This window comes from Catharus ustulatus, chromosome 10, assembly GCF_009819885.2.
Source record: "Catharus ustulatus isolate bCatUst1 chromosome 10, bCatUst1.pri.v2, whole genome shotgun sequence".
Taxonomy (NCBI): domain Eukaryota; kingdom Metazoa; phylum Chordata; class Aves; order Passeriformes; family Turdidae; genus Catharus; species Catharus ustulatus.
The window spans coordinates 11,495,012-11,512,373 of NC_046230.1; the positions used below are offsets into that span (position 1 = coordinate 11,495,012).

Here is a 17,362-nt window from a genome sequence, read left to right on the forward strand (position 1 = left end):
GGTACATCCTCAAAGCAGGGGATATACGCTATCCCAAAGGATGTTTGCAGGGTATCAGAGGTGATTCTTTAAATGCAGTTTTATTTTTGGTGGAGAGAAACAAACCCCACTAGAGCACAATTCACCTGAGCTGGCCTCATCAGCCATCTTATTTATGACGAAGTGAAGTGTGCTCTAGAATTTCACATTGTTTCCCACTGACAATGAAAGAATTGTAATGAGTCAGGTGTTTCTTGAGATCAGGTGAATATCACCTGTACTGTTTAGGAATTTGGATACTGAGACTTGATTAACTGTTATCCAAATAATCTTTCTTAGATACATAGTAATAAATTATGCACTGAATTTTAATCTAAAATTGAGATATTCAACTTTTGAAGTTTCTTGTAGCTGAAGACAGCTCAGCAGTTCAGATCAGTCCCAAAAGGCTGCCAGTCTCTGAAGTCCAGCAGAAGGCTGAATGAAGTGCTGTGTTTTAAACAGTGCATGGAGTGAGATGTTGCATATTTCAGATGGGACATTTTCCCCTCTTCTTTGTTTGTAATTGCTGAGAAACTGAATTTGAAGTCAACCATGAGGATACTTTCCCTATGATGTTCCTATGATTTTTATATTATCCTTCAGAAAATCACCAGATACTTAGCAGGTGCAATGGGAGAAAGGTCAATCTGTACTTACTGTTTTTGGTGTCCTTTCTCATTGGTCTGATTTTTGAAATAACTGATCTCTGTGAAACTAAGGAGTTTTGTTGCAGATGAACCTCTTTGACCCAAGTATGTTGTTACTATTACGTGTTCATGGAAATGTTCATCTTTTATTTTAATGCTGTCTTTCTTTTCAGAGGAAGAAAAAGTTGCTTTTGTTAATTGGATAAATAAAGCTCTACAAGATGACCCAGACTGTAAGCACCTCCTACCCATGAACCCATCAGATGCCAGTCTGTTTAAATCCCTTGCAGATGGCATCCTTCTTTGGTGAGTCCAAGGCTATGAGAAAGAAAAGAAATTAATCTCAAAGGTTAAATGCTGATCACAGTGACATGAATTAGAAAACTTTAGACAGGCTTTAACATCAGGAGTCCACTCTTAAATATTTCAGTCCAGGTGCAAGATGGGGAAATCTATTTGCCTATAGAAATGTGATTTTTAGCATATTTTCTATGTGACTCTGCATATGTTATAGAAGCGGTTTTGCACTTCAGACTCATAATTACACTTGCCAAATATGTGCAGACTGTTTATAAAGGAGATAATTAAACAGTTAATAAATTCATTACTTGAAATAATTAGAAAAGTTGACTATTTTAAATATTTGTAAAAGTTACTAATTATAGTCATTCAATCATGGGATAGCAGGAACAGAAATCTGAATTAAATCTATGGCAAAGCAGAGACCATATAGTAGGTCTCTTAACTTTAGTCTGCTGTAACTTTCTAGTTAAAGTGGATTACTAGTACCTAATCACACACCATGGTAACAAGGGATTAGCTTATTAGTATTGATGTGAATTAGTCTTTGAGATCCATGCAGATACAAGGTACTACAGAAATTCAGTGCAGAAATACACTGATTATGCTACAGTTTTTCAGCAGAGACCATTTAAGTTACTTTGGTTTACAGTTTTAATCTTCTCAATAACTTTCTTTGACAGTTATAGATATGATCTATTAATTATAAAAGGAAAATGCAACATATCTGAGGCATTCTGAATGAATGTGCAATTATTTAACGAGGAAGAGGATATTTAGAGGATGTTCTTTTTTTTTTATCTTGTCAGAAATATTTGCAGCTAGTTTACTGTTAGTAGTTTATAATCAAATAATACATTTTCTGAGAAATGGAAGTTTGAATAAATTCTTGACTTTTCTTCCTTAGCAAAATGATCAACTTTTCACAACCAGATACAATTGATGAAAGGGCTATTAATAAGAAAAAACTCACTCCTTTCACTATTTCTGTAAGTACTGCATGGACAGGAACTTGCCATAAATGAAAAAATAAAGTTTTTTTCTGTTTTAATGGCTTCTCTCCTGGTGGAGAAAAAAAATAAAGATTTATATGTAATAAAAAATTCCTGAAGCATGAGATTATATTTTCTAACAAACTCTACTGCATTCTCCTATTTCTTAGATGATCTACAGAAAAACTAGTTTTTTCTTGCTCTCCCTGATTCTTTCCCTATTATCTAATTTTGTTTTGCCTTACTGAGTACCTGAAGAAAATAATTTTAGACTTTGCATGGATGACCAAGTTGTATTTTAGCCACAAATATACATTTATGTATTATGTATACTGAAAGTATTTGCATGGCTGTATACTCTATGATACGATGATGAACTTTCAATCCTGGAGAGCAACTTGGACAGAAAATGAGCAGTTCTATTTTTAATTGTGTATTGAAGTAAAGAAAAAGTTTGAAAGAAACAGTTTTTAAGAACTTAGTTTGGGTTTAAGAAAACAGATCTGGAAAGGGAGTAGAACCATAAGTTACTGGCCCAATGAGAAAAAAACTGCTAATGAAAAACCTGTTAAATGGCAGACTTACCATTTTAGGCAGTGACAGTAAAATATAAAAAGTTAAATTAAACTACACTATGTTCTAAATCCTCCAAGTGGGTTTTGTAATCGCTACTTATTTAAAGTGTTATTATTTAAGATTTGTCAGCAAAGATGATACTGCGTGTGTTTGTCTTGCCTCTGTAGATAGTGAAATATGACACAAGGAAATAATAACATTGAGAGCTGCCAGCTGTTTTTTCTCTGAATCTTTGTCAATATCTTTGACAATCACTAGCTTTACTTTAAGTGTCAGGGTTTTGAATTGCTGTGGTTTTCTTATGCTCTTCATTCAATTACAGTTTAACAATTGTTTGAATAAATGTGTAAGATTTACAATGGCATGACAGTGATGTCAGTAGTATCCTGCACAGGATTCCATGCAGGAATTCTATATGAACATGCTTTTCAGGATCAAGTCTCTGATATTTTGAGCAGTATTGTTTAATTTATATAACTGATACTTAGGAATTGCAAAAAGTATTTTGATTAAAGTATTCCTCAGTAATCCCAACTGCAGAAGGTGGTCCACAATTTTTGGTGGGTCCACATTAAACACTGTCATTATTTCATTAAATTTTGATAAGATGCAAGGTAGTTCACAAAAAACTTTCAAAGTGCAGTTTTCTATTGGACACCATTGAACTAATGCATTATTTCTTCCAAAGTTTAATATCAACAATCTCACAAGTTTTTAAAATGATGATATTCCAAATAGGAAAACCTAAACCTGGCTCTGAACTCAGCATCTGCCATTGGCTGCACAGTTGTCAATATTGGATCACAAGATTTGCAAGAAGGAAAACCACACTTGGTGTTAGGACTCCTGTGGCAGATCATTAAAGTTGGCCTTTTTGCTGATATTGAGATCTCCAGAAATGAAGGTAAGAGTAACGCCAGGTATAGCAATGTCAGCCATTTGGAATTAGCTCAGACCATAATAGCAGTGATTTCAGCTTTCTTTCAAACTTGCTTTTAGCTCTTATTGCCTTGCTAAATGAAGGGGAAGAGCTGGATGAGTTAATGAAGCTTTCCCCAGAAGACCTCTTGCTACGCTGGGTGAATTACCATCTGGCCAATGCAGGGTGGCAGAAAATCAGTAACTTCAGCCAAGACATTAAGGTATGTAGTTATTTGCTCTCATAACTGAACACACACAATGCATAGAAAAAAAATTGTATCAGAAGAATTCAGATACAATAGTAATCTGCTTTCTCTGGCTGTAGGTTTATCCTGCAATTTTTCAACATTGAAAGAGCATTCTTTTGATCTCTTCTATCCTATTTAGTTGCTCATCTCCTGTATTATCACAGTGTGAAGTGAACATTTTCAACAAGCTGATAGTCAGGGAAGTTGTAATGTTGTAAGATGACTATTAAAGTTATTTAGAATAATTTGCACCACCCTATTAGCTGCCTAATAACTACTAGTCACTGCTTTGCTGGTGTGTCAGCTGACTGATACTGGGGCTGAAAGGTTTCTTGGGGCAGGTGGCAGAGCTGCATAATTCTCTCAGTCATTCTGTAAAGGCATGCAGAGCATTGTAGTAGCCCAGCTGATGAGAGAACACAGCAACTTTTTAAAACTGAAAGCAAAGAAGGAAGATTTCCTAAGGTGGTTAGACCTCCTCTCATTGGAGAAAACCATGCCCTTAATTGCAAGTTACATCTTTTCAAATGCTACCCAGAAGGCTGTTATTAAAGCAGACTATAACTAGGGTTTTATATGAAAACTACTACTATGGTAAAAGTATTATATGGTGTTTAAGAGAAGTAGTAAATATTTTAGAACTAGTGGGGGTTTATTTTTACTTCTAGTTTGTTACTGCAAAATTGATCCTTTATGTGGGTGACCACATAAATTTGCCCTTTAATTACAACAGTATTCAGCAAAATAAATTTAACTAGCATTGTCCAGAATAATTAGCAGACATTCCTTTTCTGTGTCATCTGGCTAAGTAAGTTCTACGTGAAATAGGGAAGTAAAATGGCTATATGACCTCATCCATCATCACTGAAATTAGGCTACTGCATTTTTGACTCTTCGGGCTTTTGGATTGGACCAGTAGGAAAGGCTGCATACTTGGTTTTTTGGTTGTTTTTTTTTTTTTTTTAATATTACACTGTTTGTTTTAGGATTCAAGAGCGTACTACCATCTGTTAAATCAGATTGCACCCAAAGGAGACGACCTTGAACAACTGCCCATTAAAATTGACTTTACAGGATTTCATGTAAGTGTCCAGAAATGTAAAAATGGACTGAACTGAGACTCTGTGTATGTACCCAACATTCTGGTTGCCAGGTTATCCCTGAATCCTCTTTTGTTTCCTAATGTGTGCAAAAAATCAACCAGATTCCTCAGTGTTACAAAACCTTAAATGAGCAAAAACTTGAGTGTGCTGTTGAAACAAGATAATGCATCCTGCAATCTAAAGTTTGGAGCTAGCCTGGAAATCGAATATAATCTCTACACTCTTGGCTGCAGCTGCTGTGATTCATGAGGAATGCTGTGCTGACAGCCACAGAAAGGAAGGACATTAGAAGGCAGAGGGGAATTGTCATGGGCTGTAAGAGCTAGCTCAGGCATTGGCAGAATGAGGGAGGAACTGACATGGGTCATTTAAAGATTTCCCTACCCTGACAATTCGGTAATATCTAGTACTAGAGTTAATTTACAATTAACTTTTGTTTGTTTTTCTTTTTAGGATAAAAATGACTTGAGGAGGGCTGAATACATGCTCCAACAGGCAGATAAATTGGGCTGCAGACAGTTTGTAACTCCAACTGATGTGGTTGCAGGCAACCCTAAGCTCAATTTGGCTTTTGTTGCAAATCTCTTTAACACATATCCAGCCCTGCACAAGCCTGACAATTCATCCTATGATCTCAATTTATTAGAAGGTACTCAACTTTCTAACTATACAGAAGATAAGAATATTAGTGATTTCTCCTTCTAGGTTGTGATATAGGATCCCTGTGTGCTGGTGCCTGTGTTTACTTACTAGCAGCCAATATAAGCCTTAGTAGAAAACACCAGTAGTGTGCATATTGTTCACTTGTGTTAGCCTGACCAAATGGTTATTCCTGAATAACCTTCTGTCATTCATTTGCAGGAGCAAAAACTGTCCTCCTACTTTCCTTTCAGTTTCCTGTGCTTCTTTCCATGCTATTTATATTTTAACTGATGTACAAATTCTAGCTTTTCTTTGCAGTGATATACTATGCAACAGTAATAGTCTTTAAAAGTATTTTTCACATAGTGCATTTATATATATGTGTGTGGATTTGTTTATTGTAGGAAACTTTTTTTTAAAGGCTACTGTATCAGCAGCCTGCATTAATCTATTGCATCAACAGCCTGTAGAGATCCTATCTTATCAGGGAATTTGGCCTTTAACTGCACAGTTCAGATCTCTAATGCCAGAGATGAAGGGATAATTGGTAACAATCTTTGGCTGTTGCCCTTGCTGTGGACCAGCTAATCTAGGATAATGGAATGGCTCCTGCCAGTGTATTTCACAGTTGTTCACTGATCTCAAAGGAATGTGAGAATCAGGGGTGCTGCACTCGGGAGAATCATCAGCAATGTTCACATAGTCCTCTGCACTGCCTTCTCGTGCCTTCCTCTTACTGTTCCTATCAGGTTTCCTTTCCATCTAGGTGAGTCCATCTTCCTTTGCCTGTTTTTTCATAGTTTGTCTGTGCTGCTGCATCCCTGTGTCACAAATCTTGTACCCCTCAGAGCATTCCTGTTTCAGGCTTCTTGCTCTTCTGGCTTCAGCTGGGTGCCAGCTGTGATATGATAGAGGCTCTAGAGCACAGGACATTCTCTTCCCTTTTCAGCTGTGATATCCCCAGTCACTGCAGTCCCTGCTGGCCAGGACAAATGACCAAAGGAAAGGTCTGCTCCTCCTCTGCTTCAGTTTTGTTAGAAATGTCAGCTCTTGGAAATGTATACAAGAGCTGTGTGAAGGTGGAATATGTTCAGTTCAGCCTCTCTGCTTTGAAGATAAAATTGCTGGTGTGATTTGAAATACTGAAAACTTGGTTAAATTTGGAAGAGTTTTCAATGGCATGGGAAAAAACAGTTGAATTAGTTTCTGGACTTTCCTGAAACATTCAGATGAGATCCAAGTCTCAGCCAAACCAGTTAAAAAAGTTACAATCAGCTGAATGCTGGACTATGATTTTGTAATTATAAATACCAGCCAAATTTAACTTACTGTTTATGGTATATATTTTAGAGATGGATAATCATGGCAATGTTATCTGTTCAAAGAAAAGTAGATGACTTCTTTTTGCCCTCAAATAATAATTCCCATGGTGTCAAGTAATCTAAACCATAAAATAGCTCTTTAATCCCTAAGACAATGTTGTTAATTTTTTTTCTGTTAGTGTGTTATTTGTTTTCCATTAAGTCCTGTGTTTATACTGATGTTTTCTCAAGCTCGTGATTTAAAATATGACATTGATTTCTTTATAGTTTCATCATAGATTGTCTGTTGAAATCTGACTCATAATTTATAATGCTTTCCTGTTTTGCTTCATGAAATGCAGATTTGACCCCTCCTAATGTAGGTACTGTATTTAGTACTTTTCTGTACTCCATAAAAGTGTTTATTCTGCAATTTTTCATTCTTTTTTTCCCTATTGTTTAATCATCTCTGTCATTTTCTGGTTGATTTTTTGCATTGTTCTTACATTTTTCTATTGTTTTAATATGCCATCGTAAGTAAAAGAGAAGGGAAACCTCACAGCATATAAAATGAGGGCAAGAGTTGCAGTAAGTCAAATGCCATACAGGTATTTTATGGGGTTTAGCCAGTAAGGGCTTTCCATGAACCAAGATGTCAAGCTGTAGGCATGTGTGGGTGAGTAGAGCTTCCTGAAGTCTTCATTTTCCTGCATAAATTCCATATTTTCAGGGACTGTCCCACCTCATCAGTATGGTGTGTCTGCCCTCTTCAGTTTAAGACAGTTAATGCTGTGCATAAACTGACATCTGCCCTGATAATGCATCTGGTGATGTGCACTGAAATATGGAGAGCACATCCCTCAGGAATACTGACATAGTAAAATGAACATTGGATATTGTGTGGGGGTGGAGAGGGCAGTCCTGAGCTCAGTTACTGCACCACCTTTGCCTGTTGCTGCTGATCCAAGGAGCCTCTCGCTTGTGGGGAAAGCAGCAGTTTGGAGTCAAAGTCATGCAGAAAGCTGAGTTCTTGCAGGGAGGAAGAGGAGGGTCTTGTGTCCACCCACTTTTCCTCCAGTGTAGATATCATGTTCTGTTGCTTAGATTACTGGCAGCCTTCATGGTTGTCACCACGAGAGGGTTAAATATTCCCACTCAGGCTGGCTGAACTTCAGGTGCAACTGTATCTTGAGCTCAGTTGTCTTCCAGAGATAATCTTAGATATATTTGGAGCTCTTTGGATTCTTGATCCCTTCCCTATGGCTACTCTCCACTCAGTTCCACAGTGTAATGATCTCAAAAAAGAGATGGCAATAAATATAAAGGATACTACCAAATTTGCTCCTCTCTCTTTTGTGTAGCTCTGCCCCCTTTCTGCAGTTTTCCAATGATTTTGGCTATCTGCTGCACCACTCAGCAGAAGATATGCTCCTGATAGGATCAACAAGGTATATTTTGAATAAAAGAATAGAGAGAAAAAATTGGTCAGTTCTCAGCCATCTGGAAAACTTATTAACACTCATGTATTGCATGATAAAGGGATTTGTTTAGAGTGGCATATTAAATATAGTATGCTGGGTTTAGTTCCTGGACTCCCACTTTCCAAAAGGGTCCTGCCCAGCTTGCATGCTCTTGCTCCTGCTTGGCTACTTTGGATTCTCCTGACAATGTTAAGCAAGCATTTTAAAATCCTCAGTCTGAGTGCAGTTGCTGAGTATCTGTTTTTGTGGTTATTCTGTTTAGTAAGAGTTCACTAAATAACCTTGGTACTGTCTCTGTATTGGACCAGTGTTCCTAAGAGCACTTTGCAGTCAGTATTTTAGGTACTGCAAATCAACTCAAAGCTCAGTAACCATAAAATCTTTAAAAGAAAAAAGTACAAGGCACTTGCTTCAAAATACTATAATCTCAAAGATACTCTTTATAAACTTAAACTATGTACCATTCTTGAGTTATGATTGTTTTTTAAATGGAAAAAGTGATATTTTTAATAACTGTCGCAAAGTGTGATTCTTCTTTTAAATTTTAACTTGGCAAGAAATATGTGAAACAATGCTCTCTGACCTGGCAGAATAGTATTTTTCTTTGTTTCTTCTCTTTCATCAGTGGCTCTTTGGTTATTTTTACAAGTAAATATTTGAAACAAACACCAATTTGAATTGCATATGAAAAAATAACAATTTAGAAAATGTATCAGTAAGATGAATATCAACTATTTTATAATAATTGGAAAGGAAATAATCTGGTATGGGGACTGAAACTTTTAAAAGTAAAACTTATACTGTTAGAAACTGTAAACTACAGCTGAAATTTCTGAAGTCCTGAACTTTTTATATAAAAGGGTAAGAGACCTAGATTAAAATGGTAACTTCTGTCTGAAAATCAATGTTATGACATAGATCTAAGCATGGAAAAATAATGTTAAAGAGATTTTCGTTCTAGTCTTATGATAAATAGTTTATACAGTAGCTTTGTTTTACAAAAACATTCATTATTCTGTAGTCAGCCTAGAACAGCAGTACTAAATGAGAGTTTTCATGCTATGTAAACCTGATCAGACAAATGTGGTATTGTTACCCTCTAAGAAGCAAATGAAAAAGCAAAGAAAAAAATCTTGCTTAGATATTTATGCTTTAGTCTGGAGAAATCTGCTCTTTCATTGTTTGGAGACGTTTTCTCCCTCCTCAGTGTCATCCCTGTTTTCTTAATTGTGGATTATCAACCCAGGGGAACAAAGTGATGATGTTTTTCCAAGCTCACATGTTCAGGCTAAATATTTTCTCAAATGCTCTTCTTTGATGCAAGAGAAAACAGCTTATGCAGCACTGATTCACATGTAGATTGCCACAGAGACCAGAGAGTTGTTAAAATTTAGGTAGTGTTGTATGTAGAAAATTAATGAATTATTGCAAGCTGTAACTTTATAGAGAGAGTTAGGTTAGGACTCATGATTGCATTAATAAAAACAATCTAAGTCAGAAAATTGAAGATTGGGATTTACATCCTAATTAATTTTCTGCAGTTCTTGTAAGTAGAATTGCTGGTTAAAACTGTGAGGGTAACTGCCTCCCTTGGCAGTATAAATAGCTTCACAGATTTAACCGATACAACACTGCCTCTCCACGTTTTCAGTGCAAATAACTGAAAAAAAAAATGAAATGCATTTCTTCAGGGAACCCCTTTGCAAATTAATACTGTCAACTTCTGTGAGGGGAGAGTGGAGTTGTAGTGCCTTGTGTGTTAGTACTGACTTTTAATACAAATATGTCATTTCAAACAGATGTAATGATACTGTTGAATGCAGTTTCCACTCATTGTAGTTTCAGGAAATTATTATAAATCATCTCCATGATATATTAATTGTGTGAAATATAATAGAATTTATTTCTGTATTTTATCAAATAGTATTTACTCAAATAAATGTAGTCTAATAGAACTACTCCCTGTAGTGCTCCTGCCCTGTGCACAGAACTGAGCAAATCTGAATTGGATAGGATTGCCTTGTAGTATAGAGTACTGTTTGGGAAATTACAAACCTCTTTTGGGGTGGGAGGGGGTGGGATATGAGAGATATGAGAAGCATTTGAACATTGCTTAATAAAGCGTTTTCTCCAATAACTTATATAGAACTATATTTGTTACCATAGGAGAAAGTAAGGAAGAAAGGACTTTCAGAAACTGGATGAATTCACTGGGTGTAAGCCCATATGTTAATCATTTATACAGGTAAGATTTTTTTTTTTTTAAAGAATGATTTGACTTCCCTTGGGTGACAGTGGAAGAAATAAGGAAAGAAGAGGGGAAGTTTATTTCTATTAGAATAATAATTACCAGGTTTCCACTTCAAAACTGGTTTGTAGGACCACATTAAGCAGTGTCTGACTTGAATATTCTAGTCATAATCTAGATAAACTAGAAAACCTAAGAAGGTTTAAATCTTCCCCTCTCACTCACTTGTACGTTTGAATTATGTCTTTTTAAAAGTTGAGATAATTGTGTTTTATGATGCATAATTTTTATTTTTTTAGTAGACTGTAAGATGCTCTGCAGTTTAGTATTTCCTCAGATGAAGGGCTTTATAAAAACTTTTAGATGCTTCTGGTCACCTTCAAATTATGCCAGAAGTTGATTCAAATCCTGTTAATAAAAGATGAGATTGAGGGAGCAAATGGGAACACCTGCTTCTATGTATATTTACTAATTGGTTTAATTATTTGTTTTCTGAACTCTGTAAAGTGATCTGTAGGTAGCTTAATGTGGAGAATTTCATTTATGAAGTAGCTGATGAGGATTATCAGTAATGCAACATATAATGGGAAAATAATACTTTTCCTACTATTCTTCTTTTGTAAGATAAGTTCATTGGTTTTGATTATTCTTTAGCAAAATACATCTGTAGGCATCTGCAGATAAAGCATGAATATTTAATTAAACATTTGGGAAATTCTTTAGAGAATTAAAACTATATCAATAAATTACAACTCTTTCAACAGCTGTTTTGTCTATGCCTGCCCTATGTAAGCAATTATTTAATTGAAGCTAGTGGCTGAGTTTGCTTCACTAAAATTTGTGAAAATAATGCAATTAAATGCAGAGTTTGGTGTATAAAATTGCAGGAATCAAGCAATAGAATATAGGCCAGTTTCTTTACAGAACGGTACCTGTTTTTGTTTAAGTGCCTGGAATTTTTCAGCAAACTGAATTGCACTGTGACAAGTCTCAAGTACTTACTCTCATTGTCAATCTGTGCTTTTGTGCTGAAAACCATTGTTTTACTCTGGTTTAGCGACCTTTCTGATGCTTTAATCATCTTCCAACTGTATGACATGACGCGTGTACCGGTTGACTGGAGCCATGTCAACAAACCTCCTTACTCATTACTGGGTGGCAACATGAAAAAGGTGGGTGGATGCTCTGGGAGGAAGCCCAGCTTCACTGCCTCCCATTGTGCTGATGGCAGTCTGTGTTGTCGAGATTTCTGTGCTACTGAGACAGTCCTGGGGGGAAAAAAGGAAAATCTGTTTTTCAGATATTATCCCAAAGAATAAATAGCAGATCTAGCACTTATCACCTTAGTTTCTAAATGTGGACACCTTTTGGCAATATTTAATTTATGGCCTGATTTGGATCTATAAGTGAAAGCTTCAGAACTGACATGGCTGTTGTTGCTGGATGCTCCTATACTGAGACATTTCCTCCCAGAGGAGTTGGGCAAGACTTGCAGAATCCAAGCTTTCACTTAGTTTTGTGATTATTGTGAAGCCTGAAATGTAGAGGATTAAAATTACTGCCTGTTTAAGAAGAATACATTTCAGTATCTTTCAAAGTATATTTTTAATATAAATATATTTTATTCACCACCTTACTGGAAACTTGGTTTTCTCAAATGTGGAAAAAATTATCATTGGAATCGTGCATAATTGCATTTATAGTAAAAACTGTGTTATTTTAATCACAGTGTAGCTAGACTGGAAATCTTTTCAAGCTTCATATTTCACTCTAGGTAACAGTAAGTAATTTAAAATACACATAGATTATAGGTCTGTATTGCAGAAATATTAAGGTGTTTTCATTATTTGCACACAAAATTTATTTTCAGATTGAGAATTGCAATTATGCAGTAGAACTTGGAAAGACAAAAGCCAAATTCTCACTGGTTGGTATTGCTGGACACGATCTAAATGAGGGTAATCCAACTCTGACTTTGGCTTTGGTATGGCAGCTGATGAGAAGGTAAGTCAGGAGCAGTGTGTGTCTGTATATCACAGCAAATTAAGGGACGTATTCAAGTCACCCAACTGGTACTGTAGAGAGCAATCTCTAAATATCCCTGTTCTCAAAGATAGAATTGTATATGTGTTTTGTAATTTTACATACTGTGCCGTGATGGAAACCACGCTTTATAGTTACAATTAAAAACCTAGAAACTGTGACTAAAATTATAAATCCTGCAGCAAATAAAAAGAGCTCAACTGAATTCATGTTGATTCCGTGTATCTTTCTGTAAGTAGAGAGTAATTCAAGTCTTTGTAAAACCCAAGGAAATGGTGATACATATACTATAGAAGTTAAAAGGGTAAAAAATTATAGGCCATCACAGCTATAGTTATATAAGTATCATCAAATCAAAATCTTGCTACAGTATCAAGCAAGAAAAAATAATTATAAAGTGATTTCATTAAGGAGTGTTTTATTGCAAATGTTTTCCTCAAATTAGTTTTCTTAGACCTGTCCCAAAACACTTAGTGGTTTTTATTCTCAGACTGCTGTGATTCAGATTTTATCCCTACTAGGATGGTAAAGAGCCATTTAAACTTAGAAAGTAAAATTAATTATGACATACTGAGTAAAACAAATGCATGAAGATGTTACCATGAATATTACAAGATTTGGGGTACTAGTTTATTCTTCTATTCAGCAGTAGCCACTAAAGATTTCAAGTACTATATTGTTTGTAAGGTAAGGTAAGGGTACCTTATGAAGAGGAGTACTTGGCATTGTGGCGAAATATTTTACCTTTGCTTATAGCTTTGTAAGAAAAGTTGAGTTCTACCACTCATTTTAACTTGGACTCTTGTTCTCTTCATTGAAGGTATACTTTGAATGTATTATCCGACCTAGGAGAGGGCGAAAAAGTAAATGATGAAATTATTATTAGGTGGGTGAATCAGACACTTGCAAAAGCAAATAAGACAACTTCAATTACAAGTTTCAAGGTAATCAATTTTATTTACTTTTCTTTCTACATATAATAAGACCTGAGATTTTTAACCTGATCTATTAACCATTTGGTTTTAACAGCGGCTCTCCCATCAGGTAGCAATATGGAAATATTTCAGACAGTCTTTGAATCTTCAAAAGAATTTTACAAATCTATAATAAAATGAAAGAAATTATAGAAACTGCAGTAAGATACAAAACAAAAAGCCCAGCAACAAAGAAAAGAAAAATAAGTTTAAACTTTCCAAGGGGCTTCTGTCTGAAGCTACCAGTGTTTGGGCCTGGCATGTATTTTACAAGTTTTTGGATATAGGCACTCTTATGCTTGGACAAGCAAGAAAAACGATTTTGGAAATAGCAGGGGCAGGTGAACACTTGTAGGAGCTGGTTCCAATGATGTTCTTACGTGTGACAGAGCCGGGAGAGGGAGCCCATGGTAACCAGCGACACCTTGTGTCGTCCTTGGCACTGCTGATGTGCAGTGGGCCAGGGAAAACGGGAGCTGTCCCCATTCAGCAAATAAGAAAACATTGATAAAGGAAGCTCTCCTTCCACAGAAGTGTTCAAAATGAAAGAAGCCACATGTGTGTCAGGTGTGTTCTGTGTGAATCTCTTGATCTAGAAATGGCTGATTAATAAGTGCATGCAAGTGTTACATTCCTGTTCAGGCTTATTTTATAACATTATGTCTGTGGTTCAAAACAGGAGAACCTAACAAGTTAAATATTTGAGAGTTTGCTGTGTTATGAACTTTAATTAGGTAAACATTATTAATAAAAAAATTAGGTAAAAATATTTCATTTTCACTCTAGAAAGAAGAGTGCCCCTTCATTTTTTAATGAGACGTTACTGCTTCTCTTATTTTTACATAAATTGTTATAATGGAAGTATTAAGTAAGTCGAAAGTATGACAAGAATCTGTCCCAATATCTTGCCTTTGGTATGCCTGTGTTTTTGGGGGGACATTGATTGTGTTTTTAAGGTCATTCAGATGGTGTTTTTAAGGTAATTCAACTGATGGTTGACCAATAAAGAGATACTGATGTAAAGTGATACTATTCAGTATGCATCATTTACTACTAATTTTTACAACATTCACATAAATATTGCCTTTCATTGTTTGGGTTTTGGAATTACTATGGCAAGCAGACCATAGAGAATGCAGAAGTGCCTTATATTTCACTGTGGACTATGAAAGCCAAGTTCTATTGTATTGCCATTAGTTCAAACAGTGAAAATGATAAAGGTGTGTCTTATGGTCTTGGGGATATACTCCATGCATTTAATGCCTTGAAGCAGAACTACATTAGTACTTTTAGGTGTGTGATCAGTATGATGGCTCTGTGGGACTTCCCTGAATTGGCAGTCATAGTTCTGACCTGGTGACAAAGGCAGCTGTGCCCTGTGGCTTGTGCTCAGCCACTGCAGAGCCTGAGCCAGCCTCACTGGCACTGGCTGTGCTTGCTTTGGCATCAGCAACTCCTTCTGTGCCCAAACAGTTGGGATGGAATGATTGCAGCAACAGGGCTTGTTCTTTTAAGAATCTCTGTGTATTAGATATGAAACACAGACTGCTCACACTAGATCAGAATACCGCCTGAGCTGAAAACTTATAATAAGAGTGAGCCACAAACTACCGGAGAAAATAGTTCCATGGCAAGAAAATGAGGAAAATATATGTATGGGGGCCTGTAAAGACATTTTGTTGTCTTGAAAGTCTGGTCCTTGAACTTCTATCAAAATTCCCTTCCTTCTTTAGGGCTTAAGGAGGGAAGTTTGATGAAATAATTTAAACTTTTTCTTCAATAATGATACCAGCACAGTGAACATTATAACACTGATTGCAGAAAAGAACATTACAATTCATATAGGGTGAGAAAAAGCTTCACACTACTAAGTAAGAAAACAGGCTTCTGTCTTTCAGTATTCATGTAAGATGTGCTGTAGGGTTTTTTGCATTTTGAAGATGGAGTAATCAAAGCAGATTCCTTCAACTAATCTTGTGAGTCTTTTTCTTTTAGGACAAATCAATTAGCACTAGCTTACCCGTCCTAGATTTAATAGATGCCATTGCACCAAAAGCAGTTCGTCCAGAAATGGTTAAGAGAGAAGACCTTTCTTACCAAGACAAATTGAATAATGCCAAGTAAGTTTTAAATAAATACTTCATATTTTCCTGAAATGCAGGAAATGCATGATTTCATGGTGTAATGCATAATTGACTGATTTGTTAAGAGAAAGATAAAACTAATATTAAGTGATTTTTTAATAGAATATTAATTACTTTTCTAATGTATCTAGTGTATGAACTCAAATTCACAGCTGATGTGACCTACCACCACTCCACTGTAATTGGTCTCTTAATAGTCTGCCATACCTCATATTGGTTTTGACCAAAATAAATGCTTTGATAACCAGTAACAAAACATCTGCCAGTACCATTGCCAGTACATGCTTTCTTTACAGTAGTGTCCATTTTCTAGTAGAGCCTGAGTACTGTTAAACAGGCATATCCTGCTATTGAAATCTGGTTTTGTTGTTATGAATTTTGATATATGAGTAGCTTCCAGAAACATAACAGTATCTTTTTCTCTTGTTTTCCAAGGTATGCCATTTCAGTTGCTCGAAAAATCGGTGCTCGTATTTATGCTCTCCCAGATGATCTGGTTGAAGTGAAGCCAAAAATGGTGATGACAGTGTTTGCATGCTTGATGGGAAGAGGACTAAACAGAATAAAATAATGCAGACATGTAATCTAACTTTCTGCCATGCTAAGCACAATGAATGCCTCTCAGTTTACAGAGTTCTGAAACTTAGTATGAGAAAAATTGTATGCACAAACATACTCATTAATTATCTTTTGATAATGTGTTTATATTAGTTGATTGTCTTCAGTTTCATAACACATAAATTATTTACGGCTAATACCGTTTTCAGAACATGTTCATTAACAGAGTAACATCATAGATTTGTATTGCTTGGAAAAACCCATATGAATCAAGCTTCATTTGTATTAGTTTCCATAGCACTGTAAGAACTTGGATTGTTTTATGTATGTTGTTTCAGGACCAATTATGAAACGCTGTTTGATTTTTGTGGGTGTTACTTACATGTAGTCATACAAGTCTCAAGGTGCATTCCAATCCTGTTGGATTGGACTCCAAACTGCACAGAAATTATCATCCTTGCCTTATTCTTGGAGAGCTTAACTCATGTTGGAGCCAATGAGAGTCTTGTCATTGACTTCAGAGCAAGTAAAGGCCTGTGATAATGTCTGGTAACTAATGAACACTGATTAAGCTGATTAAACTTTTTTTGTGGAAATTATCTTTAAATATATGTAGTAGACTTGTTCTGTTACTTAGCAGAAACTTTTACAATCCATGTTGTATGAACAAACCAGCAACAGAAAGCAGAAATGTCCTGTCATCATCAGGTCTGCGTATGTGCTAAGTTTCACGGTTGGACTAAACAGCTGTTGGTTGAGTTTTTTTAACCTTTTCATAAAATATTGTATTAAGACAACAATAAAGAGCTGGCTAGTCCACTATGGGATTTCTCATTACTGTACTGCATTTCCTTGTATATCTTTCCTTTGATTTTTCTTAAGTGTGTATTATGTGTGCAGAGGTTTTGTGTAGAAAGACCAGTGCATTGTCTGAATGAGAGGAAATCTGTATTTTTTCTTAGTAATTTTAAAGTAACTATTTGTACTCCTTTTTCATCAGCTGTAAATTTTCACTTTTGCTGGAGCTGGACATTTAATAAAGTTGTTAACAAAAGCCAATCACTAAGAAAACTAAATCAAAATTAAAGATATTATTTTTTTAAGTATGAAGCTTCTACTTTCTCTCAGGTCCTGAAGCCAGTCCTAAGTGTGGCAGAACCTGA

At 35.7% G+C, this 17,362-nt stretch overlaps 2 protein-coding genes across 4 annotated transcripts in view; one reads left to right on the plus strand and one right to left on the minus strand.

Moving 5' to 3' along the window:
• ATR (ATR serine/threonine kinase) overlaps positions 1-13,337 on the minus strand; it is a 73,880-nt gene extending 60,543 nt beyond the window's left edge. Inside the window, exon 1 of one of the 2 annotated variants that reach the window (XM_033068509.1) lies at positions 13,268-13,337. In XM_033068509.1, coding sequence (XP_032924400.1) covers positions 13,268-13,311 — 44 coding nt within the window. In that variant the 5' untranslated portion in view covers positions 13,312-13,337. Of the gene's footprint in view, positions 1-11,482; positions 11,570-13,267 lie in introns of those variants that run through there. The other variant, XM_033068510.1, reaches the window with a different exon arrangement.
• PLS1 (plastin 1) overlaps positions 1-17,247 on the plus strand; it is a 38,489-nt gene extending 21,242 nt beyond the window's left edge. For both annotated transcript variants that reach the window (XM_033068512.1, XM_033068511.1), the window contains exons 5-16: positions 842-974; positions 1,876-1,957; positions 3,275-3,440; positions 3,536-3,678; positions 4,692-4,787; positions 5,262-5,457; positions 10,399-10,477; positions 11,538-11,652; positions 12,351-12,484; positions 13,344-13,467; positions 15,493-15,617; positions 16,077-17,247. In XM_033068512.1, the coding sequence (XP_032924403.1) occupies positions 842-974; positions 1,876-1,957; positions 3,275-3,440; positions 3,536-3,678; positions 4,692-4,787; positions 5,262-5,457; positions 10,399-10,477; positions 11,538-11,652; positions 12,351-12,484; positions 13,344-13,467; positions 15,493-15,617; positions 16,077-16,212 (1,529 nt within the window). In that variant the 3' untranslated portion in view covers positions 16,213-17,247. The remainder of the gene's footprint in view (positions 1-841; positions 975-1,875; positions 1,958-3,274; positions 3,441-3,535; positions 3,679-4,691; positions 4,788-5,261; positions 5,458-10,398; positions 10,478-11,537; positions 11,653-12,350; positions 12,485-13,343; positions 13,468-15,492; positions 15,618-16,076) is intronic.
• The last annotated feature ends 115 nt before the right edge of the window (positions 17,248-17,362 follow it).